This window comes from Phlebotomus argentipes, unplaced genomic scaffold (genome assembly GCF_947086385.1).
Source record: "Phlebotomus argentipes unplaced genomic scaffold, Phlebotomus argentipes genome assembly contig_5, whole genome shotgun sequence".
In the NCBI taxonomy this organism is placed as follows: Eukaryota; Metazoa; Arthropoda; class Insecta; order Diptera; family Psychodidae; genus Phlebotomus; species Phlebotomus argentipes.
This window is the reverse complement of record NW_026776165.1, coordinates 6,229,290-6,248,228: the sequence shown is the minus strand read 5'-3', so window position 1 is coordinate 6,248,228 and position 18,939 is coordinate 6,229,290. Positions and strand designations below refer to the sequence as shown.

Genomic DNA, 18,939 nt, shown 5'->3' with positions numbered 1-18,939 from the left:
CCTCCTCTAAATTATTATTATTTTTTCTTCTTCTATCAATTGATTCACAAGAACAATTTCAAAAAATGAGATTTTCTCCTTTTGTTTGCTGTATTCCTCGCTGTAATCGCCGTATTTAGTATTGAAATATATTAATTTTAATCAATCACATACCCAAAAGTGTTTTTTTTCTTTTTCTCCTGGGGTGCAAAAAAGTTCACAGATTGAAGCTCAATAAAGCCAGCATTTTGTGTCATTCTTTTGTAACCTTTTATTTATTCTTCATTTCCAAAAAAGAGCTAGATAGAAAATTAAATGTCAATCTTCAATGCTATTGGAGAAATGCCGTCTTTTTTTCTATTACATGATTTATAACACCTCATTATGCCTTGTGTGAAAGCAATTCCTTTTGTCAATTCATTGTAACTGTTGCTATATATAGTCAATTGCTTGTCTCCCCGAACTCAGCTAAAACACGCTCCTATTCGTAGTGAAGTAGCATTTAAAAACTTGATTTTAAGGTCCAAGAAAAGAAAGAAAACAATTAACACTCCACCTACCAGAGATTCTACAATATCTCACTGAGAATTTCCAAGAGAATTCAATTGACTGATTTGTGCAAAATATTCAAAAGTTTCAAATTCACCATTTTTTTTTTATTATAAATAGTGAAACTACAAAGATGAGACGAATTATATGCAAGATTTTGGATTGATTCGCCGAAGAAGCATTTGAATTCATTTAGAATACAAGCCTGAAATTTAATGACGACGGCTCAAGCTGAAAAAATTTAATAGGATTTGGCTGTAGATTTAGGCATTATAATTGGCACAATTTGACACACTTATGCTAATGATGCTCAACATACAGTTTTGCTAATTGTTTTTCACCTACACAAATATCTATGATCTGAACTTTATGGAAAGTTCCTGCGAAAAACCTCAATGAAACATTTTTTTTCTTCAATCATGCAAATACATTGAGTGGAGTGTTAATATGCAAATAAAGTGAAAGAAAAAACGCCTATCGAGCCAATTAGAGAACCAAAAAAATATATAATTTTCTCTTCTCCTTTTTTTATTTTATAAATTATACAGAAAGAGTCATATTTCTTAGAGAATCTTCAAACAGAAGAATTCAAAATTGTGATTCATCAATTTTGCATTTCTCCTCTGACATTATAATTCATCAAAGTTCATTTCCTCCTTTAAATATATTTGCTGTGGGATTTTATGGAAAAAAAAACATAACGAAATGGGATTATAATACTCGGTTAATTTTCATTATTGAACTCCATTAGAATGAGAATTCCAGTTGAAAACAGGGATAGCGATTGGGCGCGTGGACGCCACACTGGGCCGCCGTTCGTCCCTTCGTGAGACGTTATCAGAGCCGCAGAAGTAATGAAATGATAGTAGAAAGTACGTGAAGAGACGAAAATACTCACGCGGCCGCTTAGTCATTCTGTGCCGCCGCGGTGGCGCTCCTCGTCGGCCCCTGGTAGCCGCCGGCGGGACGCGAGGGCCTATTGTCGCGTCTGTTCGAGTGGCTGCGCTCACCGCGAGGTCCCATCGACGAGCGCGCCGAGCGGCCCTTGAAGGTGCTGCCGCCATTCCCGCCGCCGTTGTGGAAGCCTCCGCCGCCGTTCTGATTTTGGTAGTAGTTGGGGTCATTGTTGCGATAGAATGTGCCGCCGCCGCTGCCGCCGCCTGAGCGATTGGCACCACCGCCGTTCTGGTGGAAGCCGCCGCCGTTGCCACTCGGCCTGCCCGATCTGTAGCCCATGTTGTGCACGCCTCGACGACGCGGATGTCCTGTCGCATAGCCGCGGCGGCTGTTGTATCCGCCCGACTGACTTCCCTCCGCCTGCCACGAGCCGCCGAACTGGTTGTCGCCGCCAGCCGAGTCCGCCGGATTCCACTCCTTGCTCGGCTCCACAACCTGCTCCGCCCAGTCGGTGCTCTCCTCCGGCGGCGCCTTCTTCGTCACCGCCGCACTCTCCTCCGGCTTCCACTCGCTGATCGTCAGCTGCTGCTCCTCCACCGCCGCCGCCGGCTCCTCCTGTCGACTGGGCGGCGCTGGCTTTTCTGGCTGAGCCACACTCGGCATCACCGGCTGACTCGGCGGCTGTATCATGACAGATCGATTCTCAGCTGCGAATTGCTGACCCTGTTGTCCATGAGCCGGCGAAATGGCGCCCCCAGCCGGCACGGGTTGAACTGGCTGAGAACCCGCGTTCGCCGGCGGCAATGGACGAGTTGCTGCAAAGCCAGGAATATGAACAGCGGCTGAAAGAGAGAGAGAGAGAGATTGAAGATGTCTATGAATTTGTTTAATCTCCCAAAGAAGTTCCTAAAAGCATTCCTTCTTGTCCTTTTTCTCTTTCACCAATTAATTTCTGACTGACTAACTTCCTAAAGTCCGCATTAGAAGTGCTTGAGTTGTGAAATTCCATAGCAAGTGACCCAATTTGCTGCCTTCCAAAGATAATTTCTACCTAGCAATACAGCAAGTTGAGAACGATTCAGTGAATTTCCCTTGACCCAAAGATTCACCCACAAAGCAGCTTTCAAAGGAATGCCATTCAAAAGCATTCCCATTGACAGCGCCATTAATGTATGTGCGCTGCCTGAATAGAATTCCACAGAATTTTCGCTCACCTGCGAGATGTTCCGGAGGCGGAGGATTGGCTGTGAGTGGTGCATTGACGACGGTCGGCGGCTTCATGCCCGGATAGACATTCTGCGGCGCCACCATGGGAAAGTTCTGATTGGTGAAGGTCTGCGTGGCGATGGGCACGGCCGGCGGTTGCATGTGGGCCGGCGGCACCGTGACGGGCGGCGCCACGGACGTGATCACATCCGGTGAGTCCAGCTCGGAGTCCTGGAGGAAGAAGTAGGTGCTGCCGCCGATGATGTCAGAGATGGGCCTCATCTGCTGCATGTACTGCTTCTGGTGCTTGAAGTAGTTCTGCTCCATGGCGCGCATGTGTTCGGCATTCATCAGGGGACTGGCCATGCCCACCAGCGGCGGCGTGACCGTGCTCATCACAGACGCCGGGATGATGGTCGTGATGGGCTGTGGCATCAGCATTTGCGGCACCAGAGGCGCCGCCGTCTGGGGCAGCGCGGCTGGAGGCAGCGGCTGAGCTGGCTGTGTCATGGGCTTCTCCTCCACCTTCGGCGGCTCCTCCTCCTCCACCACCGCCGTCGGACTCTCCACACCATTCTTCACCACCTCATCCACTCCGGGCTTGTCCTTGTCCGTGCCTGCAAACTGTTTGTCAAAGTAGCCAGAATTTTGCACCACCTGCAGAATGTTGCGGACGCGCTCGTAGTTTGTATCGCAGAAGGACTTTGGCTTCCCATCCACCGTGGAGATGAGGTGATCGGCCGCCTTCTGGGCGCACGCCAGGTAGCTTTCGAGATTGGATCCGGGCACGCGCTTCACCGTTGAATTGTCGTACAGCTTGTCCAGCAGATCCAACTCCTTCTTCTCCAGCTTTGCCGCCCCATTCGAGCCCGTGAGGAAGTCCTCACGCGCCTGCTCATCACGGAGATTCTCCAGTGTGTCCTGAATTATCAGCACTTCCTTCACCTTCGTCACCTCATTCTGGATGCGATTGGCAGTTTCCTGCAAGAGAGACACACTTGTAAGGCAGACATTCGGCCGGGTTCTCCACTCCACACATCCTCACCTTCCTGGCCACTTTCTTCTGATCCTTGTCCCACATGGCCGAGATCGCGTGGACCTGCTTGAAGAGCTCCCTGGCAAAGTCCAGACACTGTGTGACTTCATCGTACTTGGAGACGGCGATCTTCTGGTCCGTGGTCAAGTCCTTGCCCGACTTCTGCAAATCCCGATAAGACTCCAACTTGCCCTGCAAGCCAAACAACCAAACAGCTTGTGGGAACGGTAGAAAAAACACCCGGAAGGCACATGTTAATATGGCGTCCAAGGCGGACAAAGAAACCCAAGCGACTCAGGGAAGAAAATTCCACCACTGCCCACAAACACACTCCGCAACATAATAGCTGGGGACTCTGTGGAGTGTTTGGTTTTGTTGGGGACGCGCTCCAAGAGGGCGGAATCGCAAAATGTACAAACCTTCCTCTTCTCCAAGTTGCGAATCTTGTGCTCCACCGCCACAATCACTTGGCGAATGGGAGCACCATTGTCCACCAATTGCACCTCGGCGGAGGCGCGTTTCTCTATTTTTGCACAGGAAGGCATCTTATTTCCCACGGAAAATCTCCACTAAAACGTGCCGTAAACGCAAAAAATGTCCGACAGATGTTGACACGAACTGACACTCGCTGCCCAATAAAGCGTTGTCTGCACGTGAAATGCTGTAAGTGCGAAAAGTCCCACGAAGTGTCTTTTCGCTTGATTTCTTGTCTTTTTCCTGATCACTATGCCCACAGAAGATTGAAAATTGATGCCCTCAAGTGTCTGTAGATGGTTAATTAGATGATACTCCCTCAAATTATCTCGCTTTTTCTCAAATTGACAAAATCGCAGTTTTCTCTGACATGCTGTCACAGCATACTGCCATCTCGTTCTTGCACGTCGCTGAGTTGGAAGTTCGTGGGAAAAGTGTGTTGCTTTGCGGAGTTTTATTGCAGGATTTCCCCAGATAAATCGTGTAAAAAGGTGAAATTCCGAGAAATTCTAACATGTAGGAGTCTGAAGTGTGTGCAGTGATAAAAATTGTGCGTGAAAAGTTGGTGAAAAAGTGTGAAAAGTGAGGTGGAAAAATGGCCCCACCAGGTAATGGGATTTTCGTGGTCAGGGGCGAATTGTCCACCCTGACAACAGCCATGAGACGTGGGGCGCGCTGGAGTGGCAGCAATTCCTACCAGGTGAGCCCCATCGACTTTCGCGGACACGCAGCGCAGCGCCCTAACTTGACGTGTCACTTTTGCAGGATGAGGAGCAAGACGGTCTGCTGAAGCCACTGCACGAGCTGAAGAACATCCTCATTCAGAGTGAGGATTTGCGCCTGATCGACCCCAATGTGTTCCTGAGCCCCTTTCTGGACATCATCAAGTCGGAGGAAACCACTGGTCCAGTGACAAGTTTGGCCCTGTCGGCTGTTAATAAATTTCTCTCTTACGGACTGATTGGTGAGCCTTTGTCCAGGCTTCTGGGAGATCAGGCTTATTCATCTCTGGTGTTTCTTGCAGATCCCACGCACGTTCATATTGCCACAACTGTGGAAAACATCGCGGATGCCGTGACCCATGCGAGATTCGTAGGCACTGACCAGGCTTCTGACGGTGTGGTGCTTATGAAGATCGTCCAGGTGCTGCGCACACTGATGCTGAGCCCCGAGGGCAGTGCTTTGACCAATGAGAGTGTGTGCGAGGTGATGCTGAGCTGCTTTCGGATCTGTTTTGAGCCACGACTCAATGAGCTGCTGAGGAGAACAGCCGAGCAAGCTCTGAGAGACATGGTCTTGCTCCTGTTCATGCGTCTGCCGCAATTTGTAGAGGATCGGCAGCCCTTCAATCTGGCGAAGAAGCTGAAGATGATCGCGGGCAGTGACGGTGGCCAGAAGAAGAGGAAGAGCAAGACAGTGCCGAAGATTCCTAAAGTCACTGCCTTGAAAGCCGAAGAAGGTGAGCAGGAGCCCATTAGTCCCACAGGAATGACACTGAAACCACCGCCTCTGGCCACCACACCGGCCACTCCTGCTGGGAATATCGTGGACATGCGAGGGAAGATTGCCGAGACGCCAATTTCGTCCCTTATTCAAACCCCAAAGCGTCCAGAAGATCCTGAGACGCCGGAAGTAGTCGCTGAGGGAGAGAATGGGAAAGAGACTGAGTCTCTGGATGAGGAAAAGATGCCACTGAATCGTCATGAGAGTGTCGAATGCGAAGCTGATGTGGAAGATGAACCGGATGAGGGAAAAACTGTGAAATCCCGTGAGGAATATGTGAATTCTGTGGGTGTGAGATTCACTCAACAGCGCAGCATCACGACAGTCCTTCTCCCATATGGACTACCGTGCATTCGGGAGCTGTTTCGCTTCCTCATCTCACTCTGCAATCCGCTGGACAAACAGAACACCGACATTATGATGCACATGGGCCTAAATCTCCTGACAGTCGCTCTGGAGATTGGCGCTGACAGTATTGGGAACTATGATTCTCTTCTGGTGCTCGTGCGGGATGACATGTGCAGGAATCTGTTTGCTCTGCTCAACACTGAGCGTCTCACCATCTTTGCGGCGGATCTGCAGGTGTGCTTCCTGCTCTTTGAATCCCTCAGAGGTCACCTGAAGTTTCAGCTGGAGTTCTATCTGACCAAATTGGCGGAAATCATCGGCAGCGAGAATCCACGGATGCCGTACGAGATTAAGGAGCTGGCCCTGGACAATATGCTGCAACTGTGGCGCATTCCGGGATTCGTGGCGGAGTTGTACATCAATTTCGACTGTGATCTTTACTGCACGAATCTCTTTGAGGACATCACAAAGCTCCTGTCGAAGAACAGTCTGTCCGCCACTCAGGCCATCCACAGCACTCACATTCTCTCCCTGGACGCCCTGCTGACGATTCTGGAGGCCATCAAGAGGAACTGCGTGGCCACGAAGGCGGGAAATACAACTACAGTTTCGAGTAAGACAGATTTTTCCTTCATAAAGTCATAATTATGGATTTTCACAGCAATTCCTCTTTTCAGGACACTCGAGAAACAATTCCAGCTGCGAGAGGATTGTGATTGAGAGCGATGTGAATCAGAGTGGAGCCGAGAGTTCAGCTGTGGAGGTGGAGAACATCAGTAACTACATTAATTTGTCTCAGCTGGAGCGATATCATCGCAACTGTGAAGAAGATGCACCCGTGAGTCACGATCAGTTGGCGAAGTTGAAGAATAAGAAGCGGATTCTGTCCCAGGGAACGGAGCTGTTCAATTCGCGTCCTGAGAAGGGAATTCTGTATCTGCAGGAGAATGGATTGCTGAATCCTGTGCTGGATCCGAGGGAAGTGGCGCACTTCTTGCGCGAGAATTCGGGACTGGACAAGAAGATGATTGGCGAATACATAAGCAAGAAGAAGAATGTGGAGAGTAAGATTCTGGAGACATTTGTCAAGTCCTTTGACTTTACAAATTTGCGAATTGATCAGGCGCTGAGATTGTACTTGGAGACGTTCAGATTGCCGGGTGAGGCGCCGCTGATCTTTCTGGTGATGGAGCACTTTGCTGATCATTGGCATCAGTGCAATGGAGAGCCTTTTGCCAACACCGATGCGGCCTTTAGGCTGGCGTATGCGATCATAATGCTGAACATGGATCAGCATAACTACAATGCCAAGCGATTGAACATACCCATGACGGTGGATGACTTTCTGAAGAACCTGAGGGGACTGAATGGCAATCTGGATTTCGATCAGGAGATGCTGGTCAGTGTGTACAATTCGATCAAGAGCGAGGAGATTGTCATGCCGGCCGAGCAGACGGGCATTGTGAGGGAGAACTACTTGTGGAAGGTGTTGCTGAGGCGTGGCTGTGGCCGCGATGGGCAGTTCCACCATGTGGCAGGAGCCGCACACGATAGAGAGCTGTTCAGGATTGTGTGGGGACCAACATTGGCGGCACTGAGCTTCATGTTTGACAAATCCAGCGATCCCAGCATCAATCAGCGCGCCATTCGTGGATTCTCAGCTTCGGCGAACATCTCTGCGCACTACAGTCTGCACGAGGATTTTGACGCCCTCGTGCTCACACTGTGCAAGTTCACCACGCTGATCAGTGTGCCGGAGGATGCCAATGAGATTGGAACGAGTGTGGCTTTCGGGCAGAATGTGAAGGCGCAATTGGCGCTGAAGTGCACCTTTGGGCTGGTGCACGAGCACGGAGACACGATGAGGGAGAGTTGGAAGAATATCCTGGACGCTATGGCGCAGCTGTTCAAGCTGAAGCTCCTGCCGAAAGGATTGATGGAGGTGGAGGACTTCTGTGAGGCGTCAGGACGTGTGGCTCTGGTGCATGCGAAACCGCAGCTGGTGAAGTCAGATGCTGGCCTCCTCAGCAGTCTGTACTCGTATCTCAGCTCGGATAGCCAGCGACAGCCGTCTTACGAGGAGCAGGAGATCATAAAGGTGTCCAGGAAGTGCACCAAGGAGTGTCAAGTGGATCAGATCATCACGGAGTCGAAGTTTCTGCAGTTTGAGTCACTGCAGGAGCTTCTCAAGTGTCTCTTTGGGTGCATCAAACCGCCAGAGAGTCACAAGTCTGTGGGTGTGTCATATCCTGAGGATGTCACGGTGTTCCTCATGGAGCTCTCTGTGCGTATTCTGATCCACAACAGAGACAGATTGCTGCCACTGTGGGAATCGTGTCGGGAGCCACTTTATCAACTCCTGATCGGTGCGGCAAAGTGTGGCTATGATTATCTGCTGAATCGCACCATTGTAGCCATTCTGAAGTTGGCTATCTATCTGATGAGGAATGAGGAACTTTGTCCAGTCGTCTTGCAGAGTCTGAAGAGTATTCTTACACTGAAACCACGTGTGATTTTCCGCATCTCCAGGCAAATCTCGACGGGAATCTATGAGTTGCTGAAGACAAGTGCTCAGAATATCCACACAGAGGCCGATTGGGCGATTATCTTCACACTGCTGGAGTGTGTGGGAGCGGGAGCAGTGCTGGTGGAGTTTGAAGAGGCATCAAATGCGGTGAATGGCACGAAGTCCGATGGAGCGCTGAGCAGTGAGGATGATTCGGGGCTTCCGGATCGTGGCTACACATCAGACTCCGAGGTGGGAAAGAGTGGGCAGTTGTCCACGACCAGCACGCCTCTGATCAGTCCCACGAGTGCAGAGAACTGGATTCTGGTGAACAAGGATGCGGCTGATGTGCAGATGGCGAGGCCTCTGTCGCCCATCAACACGTTGGCCTACACGTGCAAGCTGGTGGAGCACAGTCCGGTGGCGCTGGTGAAGTGCTGGGACAGTTTGGCGTTCATTGTGAGGAATGTGGCGCACATCACGCCGTACAACTTCGAAAGCTGCGTGAGGTGCATGAGAACCTTTGTCGAGGCATCGTTGAATGGCGGGCAGAAGACGCTGAAGGCGAAGGCGAAGAAGGCAGCGGCGCGGAGGGACAGGAAGCGCGATGAGAGCACGGATAGTGAGGAGGAAGAGATGCCCGAGAGGTATCCAACCATAGCTATCCAGTTGCTGGATCTCATGCACACTCTGCACACGCGGACGGCGCAGATCTTCCGCTGGTGGGCCGAAGAGGGTGGCGTTCTGCCGCATGGCGGAGCCTTGTGGGCGCAGGGATGGTGTCCACTGCTTCAGGGCATCGCCAGATTGGCCACAGATCAACGCCGGCAAGTGCGCACGAGTGCCATCACGTGTCTCCAGCGAGCTCTGCTGGTGCACGATCTGCAGACATTGAGCGGCCCAGAGTGGGCGGGATGCTTCAAGCAGGTGCTCTTTCCACTCCTGTCGGACCTCCTGGCGGAATGTCCAGCGCCCAGCGATCCCAGCCTACTGGAGGAGAGCCGCATGAGGACGGCGACGATCATGTCGAAGGTCTTCCTGCACCATCTCACGCCACTCATCGGCCTGGTGGGCTTCGCTGAGCTGTGGCTGGAGATTCTGGACTACATTGAGCGCTTCATGAAGGTGGGATCAGACATGCTGCACGAGGCGATGCTGGAGAGTCTGAAGAATATGCTGCTCGTGATGCACTCCGTGAGAGTGTTTCACGCTGCCGATGGTGTGTCTCATGCTCCACTCTGGGACGTCACCTGGTCGCGCATTTCCCTCTTCCTGCCGCACCTCAAGGAGGAGCTGTTTAGGGATGATAGTGAGTCTCTTTCACAGTCAATACTGTTCTCCTCAACTAATCAGTGAATCTTTCAGCTATTCCAGCTGCCACAAATGTTCAGCCTCTTCAGCAGAGTCCGGTGGACAGTATTCCTACTCCGCCGAAGACCAGCATCATCCTCCAGCCGCCGGTGCTGAACCAGGAAGCGCCTCCGCCAGCGATTCCCCTCCTCGTTGGACGGGTGAGTGTCGGTAGTTTTAAGTGAAAGCATTCGGAAAAGCTTGCTTTCGGAGCCTCTAAAGCTTATAATTGGCCTGTGACTCTCTTTCGTTATGCAAAGCTGGTCCCGAGGAGCCCTAATTTTCCTAGAGATTGAGGTAAAATTGGAGCTTTACTCCTGGAATTGCTTCTTAAAAGAAAATCCCTTCTTTTTCTTCTTTTAATTTGTGAATTCAAAAAACCTGAGTAATTTGGGGCTTTGTTTCCTTTTCAGGCATGTCCAACAGTGACGGCGGCCCCAGTTCCCATCCTTGTGCCCAAGGCGCCTTCCCTGCAACAGCCAGTGACTCCACCTCAGGTGGCGCAGGACAGTCAGCCCTTTGTCAATCCTGACTTCTCGAACGTGATTGAGCTGCCCGTGACCCCGAGTCCGCCACTTGCGGAGCCCGGAGTGCCGCTAAGTCACTTGCTGGCCGGCAATCAGTATCCCAGCCTCACGAAGGTGCCACCGAACATCGCCCAGAGCTTTGCGCCAGTCTTCGTGCAGCCGCAGAACATGCAATCTGAGACGGACATCTACAGTGACTACGTAAAGAATCCCTACAATCTGACGCTGCAGGGTGAGGCTGAGGCGCCGCCGCCGTCGCAGGAGCGACAAGAGCGGCCGGAGACGAGAGTCCTGGGCTCTGAGGGTAGCTCCAGGGAGTCCAATGTATTCCAATCGGCCAACTACTTTGGCAACGACACCGGAGTCATTCCGCCGGGGTCCGAGGTGTTCTTCGGGGGGCCCTAGAGGGTCTCTCGCCCGGAATCGTCGAGTCATGCAATTTATCTGTTGCTAGATTTTTAATTTTATTATGTTATACTGTATTATTGAGTAAATTATTGGACGAATTGGACATAATAAATCAAACTAATCATTTTGTGGTAGAACTGGTGCTTTTTATTATCGGGATTCGGCTTCTTTTCCCAGAATTCTCAGAACTTCCTCGACACTTGTGCTGCCCTTGGCCAAAATGACGACCTTCTGGCGGGACTTTGAGCCCCTGTCGAGACTCACATCGCTCTTGCGGACAGGAAGAATGTCCGCCAGGTACTTGAGAAGTTCCGTGTTGGCCTGACCCTCGACAGGAGGAGCTGAGATCTGAATTCCGACACCATCTTCACCAATATCCGTGATTTGACTGTGTTTCGCGCCTGGTTTTGCATTCACTCGAATGCAAATGCAGCCATTCTTGTCTGTGGTCACTGGACAGCTTTGCTGGCTGGTGTTCTGGGCTTCCTGGTCACAGGAAGAGCCCTTTTTCTGAGACTTCTTGGCTTTGGACGACATACTGGCGAGGCTGTTAAATTTCTGTAGATTCCAAGATATTCTGCCGATCATGAAAATTCATGTCATTCAAATTCACTACACATTTTCTGATATTTTCCAGAGAAAAATAAAGAAATTCTGGAAAATTTACACTTTCTGAAAGCACGTCAAATTGTAAACAAACCCAGCTGTTCAGTTCTCGGCCGCCTCGCGATAAGTGCGACTTTCGTTAAGTTTTGTCCCATTACGGGGTAATTTTTCATCGATACTGATCGACACCGAATGGAAGAATGGTGGGAATTCCCGCTCTTTTCAACTTCCTAGTGTTTTCTTCGCAGTATTGCAGTTTTGAAAATGTATTGTGTTAAATGAGAAAGTGTGTTGGTTGAATGCAAATTGAGCTTGCGCGCTTTATCGGTTTTCTGTTCTGCTTCCTCAACATCCAAGAGCTTCATATTCTCGGTTGCAAAATTGACATTTCAAGAATCTAACGAAAGAGACATCTAAAAACTTAAAACTGGAAAAGTGCCTCAATCGATGTTGCATTTGAATTAATATAGTGAGTGTGTAAAGCGCAATTATCATAATAATTACCCTTCTATAAATACAATTGGTGTTCTGACTCGTTGCAGAAACATCAATTTACTCTTTCGCATGCTACGTCACCGCTCTCTTACTTTCTCTCTCTCTCTTCCCTCTCTTCAGCATAACTTTCGATGCGAGCTTGCGAACTGTACAAGAAACCAAAGTACCAGTGACTCGTGAGCACTCACGAGTGAAGCCACACGAGTCACACGATTCCGCTGTTCATCATGAGTCCGGAAAACGGCAATATTGTTAGTGAAAGTGAGGCGATAAATATTGAGTTTCTCAACATATGCTATTCTGTTTGTACACGTAAGAGAGGTAAACTCATATTTTATCATTTATCTATCGAATTATCATTCGAAAAATTAATTCTTGTGAGTTGCAGATGTTAAAACGGAAATTCTCAAAGGATTGTCAGGGAAGTTCGAGGCAGGAAGAATGTGTGCAATTATGGGTCCTTCGGGAGCGGGCAAAAGTTCCCTCATGAACATTATTTCTGGCTTCAAAACCACCTTTGACGAGGGTGAGATTTTGATAAATGGCCAAATTTGCAGTGTAAATGAATTTAGGAGGAAATCATGCTATATTCTGCAAGAATTTGCCTTGCACAGCAAATTGACGGCAAATGAAACATTAAAATTCGCCGCTGAACTGAAACTTCCAGCGAAAGTGAGTGAGAAGGAGAAACTGAAGATTGTCCATCATGTGCTGAACATCTTGGGATTGGATAGAAATGCCAATACTCATGTGGATAAATTGTCTGGTGGCGAATGCAAACGTCTCTCAATTGGCGTTGAATTACTCACAAATCCGCCAGTCATGTTCTTGGATGAGCCAACAAGTGGCTTGGACAGCGTGTCAGCAGTTCAGGTAAATATGCTGCTCTTCAGCTTCAATCTCAAATCACATCTCAAACTTCTCTTTGGTCAAAGGTTGTTTCTCACCTGAGAGATTTGGCACGAGCCGGCAGAACGATCGTTTGTGTGATTCATCAGCCTTCATCGCGACTTCTTGAGTTCTTCGACGATCTCTATGTGATCTCCAATGGGCAGTGCATCTACAGTGGATCTGTGGAGAAAATGGTGGGAAGTTTCCAGGAATCTGGCTTCGAATGTCCTCTGTACTACAATAGGGCGGATTTCGCCCTGGAAATCGCCGCTGGTGAGCGACCAGGAAATCTCAATGCTCTGATCCAGAAGAGCATCCGAAAGGCTCCCAGTGATGTCCAGGACGGAAATTGTCAAGATAACCGAGAGCTCTCTGAGAGAAGTGAGTAGATTTAATCGTTTGTTGAATAATAAATAATTACTATCATATTTTATTTCACTTGCATTGTATACAATTATATTTCTATCTTCTGTCTTTTCTTCATTAAATGCGTATCTCTTGATAAATCTCGATGATAACTAATTTATTTTTAGAATCAATTTTTATTGTCAGGCAACGCTATTAAATATCCATTTCTATTTCTAGGTCAAATGCTCCAAAAAACTCCAATTTTATCAAGCAATCCCAACAATCATGACGGAAAGAACGCAATTTCTCAATGGAGACAATTTTCCATCCTACTCAAGAGATCTTTCATTTGCATCGCGCGAGAAAGTGTAAGCAAAAGATTTTTTTTATTGCTTCGTGTGTAACAAAAGTCACTTCAATCGTGGTTCTTTTTCTTGCAGATTATTACACAACTTAAGATAGCAACGCATCTTTTTGTTGGTTTGCTGATTGGTGGCATTTTCTACAATATTGGCAATGATGGTGCGAAGGTTTCGGCAAATATTTCTCTTCTATTCTTCATTATCATGTTTATTTTCTTCGGGAATTCTATCCAATATGTCCTGCTTTGTGAGTCGTAATGCTTTTATTTGGTGTGTTCTTGAATGTATTTTCATTGTGGTTTTAAATCATTCAGATCCAGTGGAATCCAGAATATTCTACAGGGAATACTTGAATAATTGGTACGGATTTTTTCCGTATTTCTACTCCAAAATCGTGGCTGAACTTCCGTGCTTGATGATCTCAACTTTTGCCACTCTTCTTCCTGTTTACTACATCACAAATCAACCAATGGAGCTCGAGAGATTCCTCCTGTTTGCCAACATTTACGTCCTCACCACGATTATTTCCCTCTTTTCCGGACTCGCGGTTGGCGCTCAATTCAGCACTCAAGTGGCAGTTTTCATGATGCCCGCCTTCGGAATGCCTCTGATCGTCTTCTGCGGCTACTTTATTCACTACAGCGAATTACCATCTCTGCTGCAGCCACTGACCTTCATCCCATTCTTCAGATACATCTTCGAGGGATCCTTTCAGGCAATTTACGGCTTCGGACGCAAGAGTCTCGACTGCCATCAGGTGTTCTGCTACTTCAGATCAGTGCCGAAGATCCTCGAGATGATGGACATGAAGGAGAACACTTACACGTTAGATCTGCTTGGGATTCTCGTGTGGATTGTCCTGTTCAAGATTTTACTTTATATCGTGTTGAGGATGAAAATAAGAAAGTTTACAGTGTAGCTGAAGCTTTTGAAATCTCAGCGCCGCGTCGTTAAGTTTCTGCGCGCGTGTTTGTGTGTGTCAACAATCTGTGCGACACGTGCTTTTTTCCATATTGCATTTTCTTCAGAATTTTCGTGTTTTTCTTTCTCTTCACATTCCCCGGGAGTATATTTGGGACAAAATGGAGACGCAACTTAAGGAGGTGGCACTGAAATTGCACGAGATTGGTGCCGTGAAGTTCGGGGAGTTCAAGCTGAAGACCGGTCGAATGTCACCTGTTTACTTCGACTTGAGGGTCATCGTGAGCTACACAGGAGTCATGGTGAGGCACATGGGGATGTGGAGAATGACCCGGAAGATAGTGTGTTAATCGTACCTTGTTCTCGGGTGTTCAGAAATCCTTGGTGAATCTGCTGATTGAGGTTATCAAGAGAGAGGAAATCGATGCCAAATACGTCTGCGGAGTGCCTTACACTGCCCTTCCTGTGGCCACTGGTGTCTGCTGGGAGTCCAATCTCACTATGCTGATGCGTCGGAAGGAGAAGAAGGACTATGGGACGAAGAAGCTGATTGAGGGACACTTTGAGCGCGAGGAAAACTGCCTAATTGTTGAAGACATCATCACGTCAGGCGGAAGTGTCTTGGAAACAGCTGACGATTTGAAGGCTGAGGGTCTGCTCGTGACCACAGCCCTGGTGATCATCGACAGAGAGCAGGGAGGCAAGACCAGACTGGCTGAGAAAGGTATCGAGAGCTTCTCTCTCTACACGATGTCCTCATTCCTGGACATTCTGCACAAGGCGGGAAAACTTCAGGAAGAAACTGTCCAGTCTGTGCTGAAGTACATTGAAGAGAACAGATTCCCACCATCAGCTGCTGTAGCTGAAGCTCCAGTTGATCGGCTGAAGATGTCTTTTGCTGAGAGAGCTACTCTGGCGAAGAATCCTGTGGCAAAGGAGCTCTTTAGACTGATGCAGACGAAGCAATCCAATCTCTGCCTGGCAGCTGACCTCACGAAGACTGCAGACATTCTCAATCTAGCCGCCGAAGTTGGTCCCTTCCTCTGCCTCCTGAAGCTCCACGTGGACATAATCAAGGACTTCTCAAAGGACTTCATAGCGTCACTCAAGCAATTGGCGCAGAAGCATCGATTCCTGCTGATGGAGGATCGCAAATTTGCCGATATCGGCAGTGTTGTGGAGAGTCAGTATCAGGATGGCGTGTATGAGGTGTCTTCTTGGGCTGATGTGGTCACTGTGCATGCTCTTCCGGGTCCTGGCATCCTTCAGGGCCTGCGGAAGGTGATGAAGGGCACAGAAGAGAAGCGGGGAATGTTCATCCTGGCGCAGCTCAGCTCTGCCGGCGCTCTCACCACTTCTGCCTATGCCCAGGACGCTGTGAAGCTCACTGAGGGCTTTGAAGACTTCCTCACGGGTTTCGTGTGCCAAGACGGAAGTCTTCTCAAAGCCCATCCGGGCGTCATTCAACTGACGCCGGGCGTGAAGATTGAGGGAACCGGCGATGGCCTCGGGCAGCAGTACAACACACCAGCAAAGGTGATGGGAGAACTTGGAGGCGACATTGCTGTGGTCGGGAGAGGCATTTACGAGGCGAAGGATGCCGTGAGTGCGGCAGAAATCTATCGCACCACTCTCTGGGACGCATATTCCAAGAGGATCCACTGAAATCCTAACATTCCTGCTGAATAATTCCCCTTTTTTTCAAGCAATAAAATACACTACTTGTGATGGGAAATCTTGCCAATCTTGAGAAGTGCCAAAGCTGTGCTGGTTCCCAGCTCTCCAGCCAAGCTCTTCTGTCCCTTCTCAATGTGTTCGTGCGAAGTCTGAACGATCAACTTGAGGATTTTCACCTCCTGCCGAATCTCCTCGAGTTGCTTCTCCAACGACGACACTTTATCTCTGAAGTGTTGCCTTCCATGGCGAGCGAACAGAAGTTTGTGCAAGTGCTTGATGGACTCCTGAATGCGTTGAGCCTCAAAATTCTCCTCAGCTATGAAATCCTTGGTCGTCTTCAGGACTCTCTCCCACCTCAGGGAGTTCTGCTTGAGCCGCAGACAATTCTGCTCCAGCTCAGACAAGCGATTTATGTATCCCAGAATCGTGGCGACTGAATCTCCAGTGATTCTCACGAGATTCCTCTTCAAATTGTCAATTTCCCGCAATTTCTCCTTCTCAATCATGGAAATCTCTCGCTGAGCGTGAAAGAAGGCATCGCAGATGGACATCAAGTCGTCAGGTGAGGAGAATTGGGTGGAATCTTCAGCTGCGAGTTCCACAGCCTTCTCGAAGGGCTGCAATTCTTGCACTTTCCCCTCCAAATCACCCTTAAAAGCCCTCATTTCGGCTATTTTCGCCGTTAGACTCTCAATTTCCTGGGCATATTTCTCCTGTTTGCGCATCTCCTCAGATTCCAGACGCTCAGCCACTGACTCCCTCTCCTGACACACTCGCAGGAAGTCATTGAGCGTGAGACATTTACTCCTAGTCGTCTTCTGATCCTGATAAATCTTCCCCATTCGCGCACTGTTGAGATTTCTCTGCTTCTGGGCGCTCTTTCGCATGTCATCCTGCTGACGACTCACCTGGACAGGAGGGAAGATAACATCAAGAATCATTATGGCCACAAATATGAGCGGGAAACTCACCTCTACAGCTACATCTTCCACGTGGAAATTCCTCAGCTTCAGGGATTCCTCCAGATCCGTCCATTTGTGTGAATAACTAAGGAATTAATTGCGTCTTTAGGCAACTTTTTCAGCTGTAAATTCTCTACTTACATAAATTTTCCCAATTCTGGCTTGGAGTGGACTTTGTGGAGCACCACACGAGACACTGGGACATTCGAGGGGGCCACAATTCGGGGCAGAGGAGTCTTCTTAGCCTTTCCATCGCACCCAAACATTTTTGCCAATATCCAGAAAAAAAAATTGTTGACGCGTTTCCTGGACAACGAACGCATTCCTGAAGACATTCAAGCTCAAGGCTCACAGATGTTCGTATATAAAAGACGATGTATTTCATAGGATTGAGAATGTCAGGTATGATAAAAATGTTTTAGAGGTAAATTCGTCGCAGATCCGATGGAGATGTGATCATGTTGCACTGCGGACAGAGCTTCCTGGCGCCCAGCGTCCTGAGCCAGCACTCCTCGCAGTGCACGTGCCAGCAGGAGATGGACACCACGGGCACCCGGAATTCATCCAGGCAGATGAGACACTTACACTTATTCCTGCTGCCACGCTCGAACTCCAGAATCTTCTGCTTCAGCGCTTCAATTGTGATTTCATGGGGTTTCCCTATGTTCTTCGCCTCTGGAGTGGGATAAGGTGACATCTCGTCCACCTTCTCCAGCTCTGGCGGATCCGGACTGATCACGCGTGAGCTAGAACCAGTGACCAGACGCCGGAGATACTCTCCATTCTCCTCCTCACTCGACAAACTCGACGGCGGCGGAATGACATCCTTCTCTGAGTACTGCGACGGTCCATAGACTTGCGTATCATCGCCATCCACATTCAAATCCTCGTCGTCCTCGTCTGGATTCTCCTTGGTCACAACTGTGCCCACACCAGCAGCTCCCAAGCCACCCTCAACCATGCTAGTGGCTCGGATTCTCGTCTGTCCCGCGAATTCGTACTCCTCAAAAAACTCCCCATCGATATCGATGCTGTCGTCATCACTAGAATTGCTGCCGGACACGGAATTCCTGCCCTGGCGACTCTTCTTCAGGCACGCCTCCACGTGAACGTTGATGTCTTCGGTGCCGGGAATGGATTTGTCACAAATCGGGCAGGAATGCTCCAGTTTCCGCTTCTTGGATTTCATCTGAAAACAAAATAACGCCCCATTAGACATCCTCCACGCCTGCCCCACACCATCCACTGACCTTCAGTCTTGTCTGTCGATTGCTCTTGATTTTCTGATACGTTCCCCAAGCGGACTCCCCTGTGGAATTCCCGGCAGACGAGCTGGAGCCACTTGGCGACTGGACAGAGGAGCTGCCACTCGATGTGCTCGCACCACAGGCATGATTCTGCTGTCCGGGGAGCTTCCTGCTCCGCTGGCTGGAGAGTTTGTCCAGCCGGTCCACCTCCAGGGCGAAGTGCTGATCAATCTCCATGGGACGCACTGTACAGCTACAGATGGGACAACACATTGGCTCAGACAGTCGCTTCCGCACGCGGAAGCCTCGACCCTCTTCCGTGGCACTGCTCGAGCATCCTGAGCACTCCACATCCGTTTTCTCGGGCTTCGTCAGGGTCTTGACTTCGAAGGACATTTTGCTGCGTGAAATCACACAAAAGGTTCTCTATAGTGATAAATTTGGACGGTTTAGCATCCGAGTGTGGATATTTTGGGTGGAAATTGCTAATTACTTACGGCTGTACAGAGAGATAATACGGATTAAAAACAGATACACAATAATTTGTATGTTTTGAGGCCACTTTTTGCTGCACTTTGACGGAACTTGTCTAAAAACAAGGGGAAGTTTTAGCACAACCCGGTTTGCATGCCGCCCCACTGTTCTAA

At 49.1% G+C, this 18,939-nt stretch overlaps 7 protein-coding genes across 9 annotated transcripts; 3 read left to right on the top strand and 4 right to left on the bottom strand.

Moving 5' to 3' along the window:
• Nucleotides 1-108: 108 nt before the first annotated feature.
• LOC132256302 (caprin homolog) lies at nt 109-4,449 on the bottom strand. Its single transcript, XM_059752639.1, has 4 exons — nt 4,087-4,449; nt 3,677-3,859; nt 2,640-3,612; nt 109-2,267 (listed from the first exon to the last, which is right to left on the bottom strand). Exons 1-4 carry the CDS (start codon nt 4,210-4,212, stop codon nt 1,435-1,437), a joined length of 2,115 nt encoding a protein of 704 aa, XP_059608622.1. The 5' UTR covers nt 4,213-4,449; the 3' UTR covers nt 109-1,434.
• A 68-nt stretch (nt 4,450-4,517) lies between these two features.
• LOC132256300 (Golgi-specific brefeldin A-resistance guanine nucleotide exchange factor 1) lies at nt 4,518-10,780 on the top strand. Of its 2 annotated transcripts, XM_059752637.1 has the most exons (7): nt 4,518-4,841; nt 4,907-5,105; nt 5,166-6,605; nt 6,670-9,807; nt 9,864-10,009; nt 10,109-10,145; nt 10,262-10,373. In XM_059752637.1, exons 1-6 carry the CDS (start codon nt 4,737-4,739, stop codon nt 10,142-10,144), a joined length of 5,064 nt encoding a protein of 1,687 aa, XP_059608620.1. In that variant the 5' UTR covers nt 4,518-4,736; the 3' UTR covers nt 10,145; nt 10,262-10,373. The 2 variants fall into 2 exon arrangements, with proteins under 2 accessions (XP_059608620.1, XP_059608618.1); XM_059752635.1 differs by lacking the exon at nt 10,109-10,145 and having other exon boundaries at nt 10,262-10,780.
• A 127-nt stretch (nt 10,781-10,907) lies between these two features.
• Nucleotides 10,908-11,509, bottom strand: LOC132256304 (UPF0235 protein C15orf40 homolog). The gene has a single exon (XM_059752642.1). It carries the CDS (start codon nt 11,369-11,371, stop codon nt 10,934-10,936), a length of 438 nt encoding a protein of 145 aa, XP_059608625.1. The 5' UTR covers nt 11,372-11,509; the 3' UTR covers nt 10,908-10,933.
• Nucleotides 11,510-12,006: 497 nt separating this feature from the next.
• LOC132256593 (ATP-binding cassette sub-family G member 1-like) lies at nt 12,007-14,406 on the top strand. Its single transcript, XM_059753097.1, has 6 exons — nt 12,007-12,205; nt 12,273-12,757; nt 12,820-13,156; nt 13,361-13,491; nt 13,564-13,732; nt 13,800-14,406. The coding sequence occupies exons 1-6, from the start codon at nt 12,112-12,114 to the stop codon at nt 14,402-14,404; spliced, it is 1,821 nt and encodes a 606-aa protein (XP_059609080.1). The 5' UTR covers nt 12,007-12,111; the 3' UTR covers nt 14,405-14,406.
• A 38-nt stretch (nt 14,407-14,444) lies between these two features.
• Nucleotides 14,445-16,071, top strand: LOC132256595 (uridine 5'-monophosphate synthase). The gene is made up of 2 exons (XM_059753099.1): nt 14,445-14,708; nt 14,782-16,071. Exons 1-2 carry the CDS (start codon nt 14,568-14,570, stop codon nt 16,069-16,071), a joined length of 1,431 nt encoding a protein of 476 aa, XP_059609082.1. The 5' UTR covers nt 14,445-14,567.
• A 53-nt stretch (nt 16,072-16,124) lies between these two features.
• LOC132256599 (calcium-binding and coiled-coil domain-containing protein 1) lies at nt 16,125-17,380 on the bottom strand. The gene is made up of 3 exons (XM_059753105.1): nt 17,187-17,380; nt 17,055-17,130; nt 16,125-16,991 (listed from the first exon to the last, which is right to left on the bottom strand). The coding sequence occupies exons 1-3, from the start codon at nt 17,378-17,380 to the stop codon at nt 16,125-16,127; spliced, it is 1,137 nt and encodes a 378-aa protein (XP_059609088.1).
• LOC132256598 (E3 ubiquitin-protein ligase RNF220-like) lies at nt 17,364-18,893 on the bottom strand. 2 transcript variants are annotated; one of them, XM_059753103.1, is made up of 3 exons: nt 18,790-18,893; nt 18,296-18,692; nt 17,364-18,234 (listed from the first exon to the last, which is right to left on the bottom strand). In XM_059753103.1, exons 2-3 carry the CDS (start codon nt 18,686-18,688, stop codon nt 17,464-17,466), a joined length of 1,164 nt encoding a protein of 387 aa, XP_059609086.1. In that variant the 5' UTR covers nt 18,689-18,692; nt 18,790-18,893; the 3' UTR covers nt 17,364-17,463. The 2 variants fall into 2 exon arrangements, with proteins under 2 accessions (XP_059609086.1, XP_059609085.1); XM_059753102.1 differs by having other exon boundaries at nt 18,296-18,718; nt 18,790-18,883.
• Between the last annotated feature and the right edge of the window lie 46 nt (nt 18,894-18,939).

Coding starts and splice junctions, on each gene's coding strand:
- LOC132256300 (XM_059752635.1), top strand. CDS start 4,737: ATGGCCCCACCAGGTAATGGGATTTTCGTGGTCAGGGGCGAATTGTCC. Junction 9,808..9,863: donor GGAGCTGTTTAGGGATGATA/GTGAGTCTCTTT, acceptor TGAATCTTTCAG/CTATTCCAGCTGCCACAAAT. Junction 10,010..10,261: donor TTCCCCTCCTCGTTGGACGG/GTGAGTGTCGGT, acceptor TTTCCTTTTCAG/GCATGTCCAACAGTGACGGC.
- LOC132256595 (XM_059753099.1), top strand. CDS start 14,568: ATGGAGACGCAACTTAAGGAGGTGGCACTGAAATTGCACGAGATTGGT. Junction 14,709..14,781: donor TGAGCTACACAGGAGTCATG/GTGAGGCACATG, acceptor TCGGGTGTTCAG/AAATCCTTGGTGAATCTGCT.
- LOC132256302 (XM_059752639.1), bottom strand. CDS start 4,212: ATGCCTTCCTGTGCAAAAATAGAGAAACGCGCCTCCGCCGAGGTGCAA. Junction 3,860..4,086: donor GCAACTTGGAGAAGAGGAAG/GTTTGTACATTT, acceptor TTTGGCTTGCAG/GGCAAGTTGGAGTCTTATCG. Junction 3,613..3,676: donor AGAAGAAAGTGGCCAGGAAG/GTGAGGATGTGT, acceptor TCTCTCTTGCAG/GAAACTGCCAATCGCATCCA.
- LOC132256599 (XM_059753105.1), bottom strand. CDS start 17,380: ATGTCTTCAGGAATGCGTTCGTTGTCCAGGAAACGCGTCAACAATTTT. Junction 17,131..17,186: donor CCAGAATTGGGAAAATTTAT/GTAAGTAGAGAA, acceptor TTAATTCCTTAG/TTATTCACACAAATGGACGG. Junction 16,992..17,054: donor TGGAAGATGTAGCTGTAGAG/GTGAGTTTCCCG, acceptor CCTCCTGTCCAG/GTGAGTCGTCAGCAGGATGA.
- LOC132256593 (XM_059753097.1), top strand. CDS start 12,112: ATGAGTCCGGAAAACGGCAATATTGTTAGTGAAAGTGAGGCGATAAAT. Junction 13,157..13,360: donor CCGAGAGCTCTCTGAGAGAA/GTGAGTAGATTT, acceptor TTCTATTTCTAG/GTCAAATGCTCCAAAAAACT. Junction 13,492..13,563: donor TTTGCATCGCGCGAGAAAGT/GTAAGCAAAAGA, acceptor TTTTTCTTGCAG/ATTATTACACAACTTAAGAT.
- LOC132256304 (XM_059752642.1), bottom strand. CDS start 11,371: ATGATCGGCAGAATATCTTGGAATCTACAGAAATTTAACAGCCTCGCC.
- LOC132256598 (XM_059753103.1), bottom strand. CDS start 18,688: ATGTCCTTCGAAGTCAAGACCCTGACGAAGCCCGAGAAAACGGATGTG. Junction 18,235..18,295: donor ATCGACAGACAAGACTGAAG/GTCAGTGGATGG, acceptor TTTTGTTTTCAG/ATGAAATCCAAGAAGCGGAA.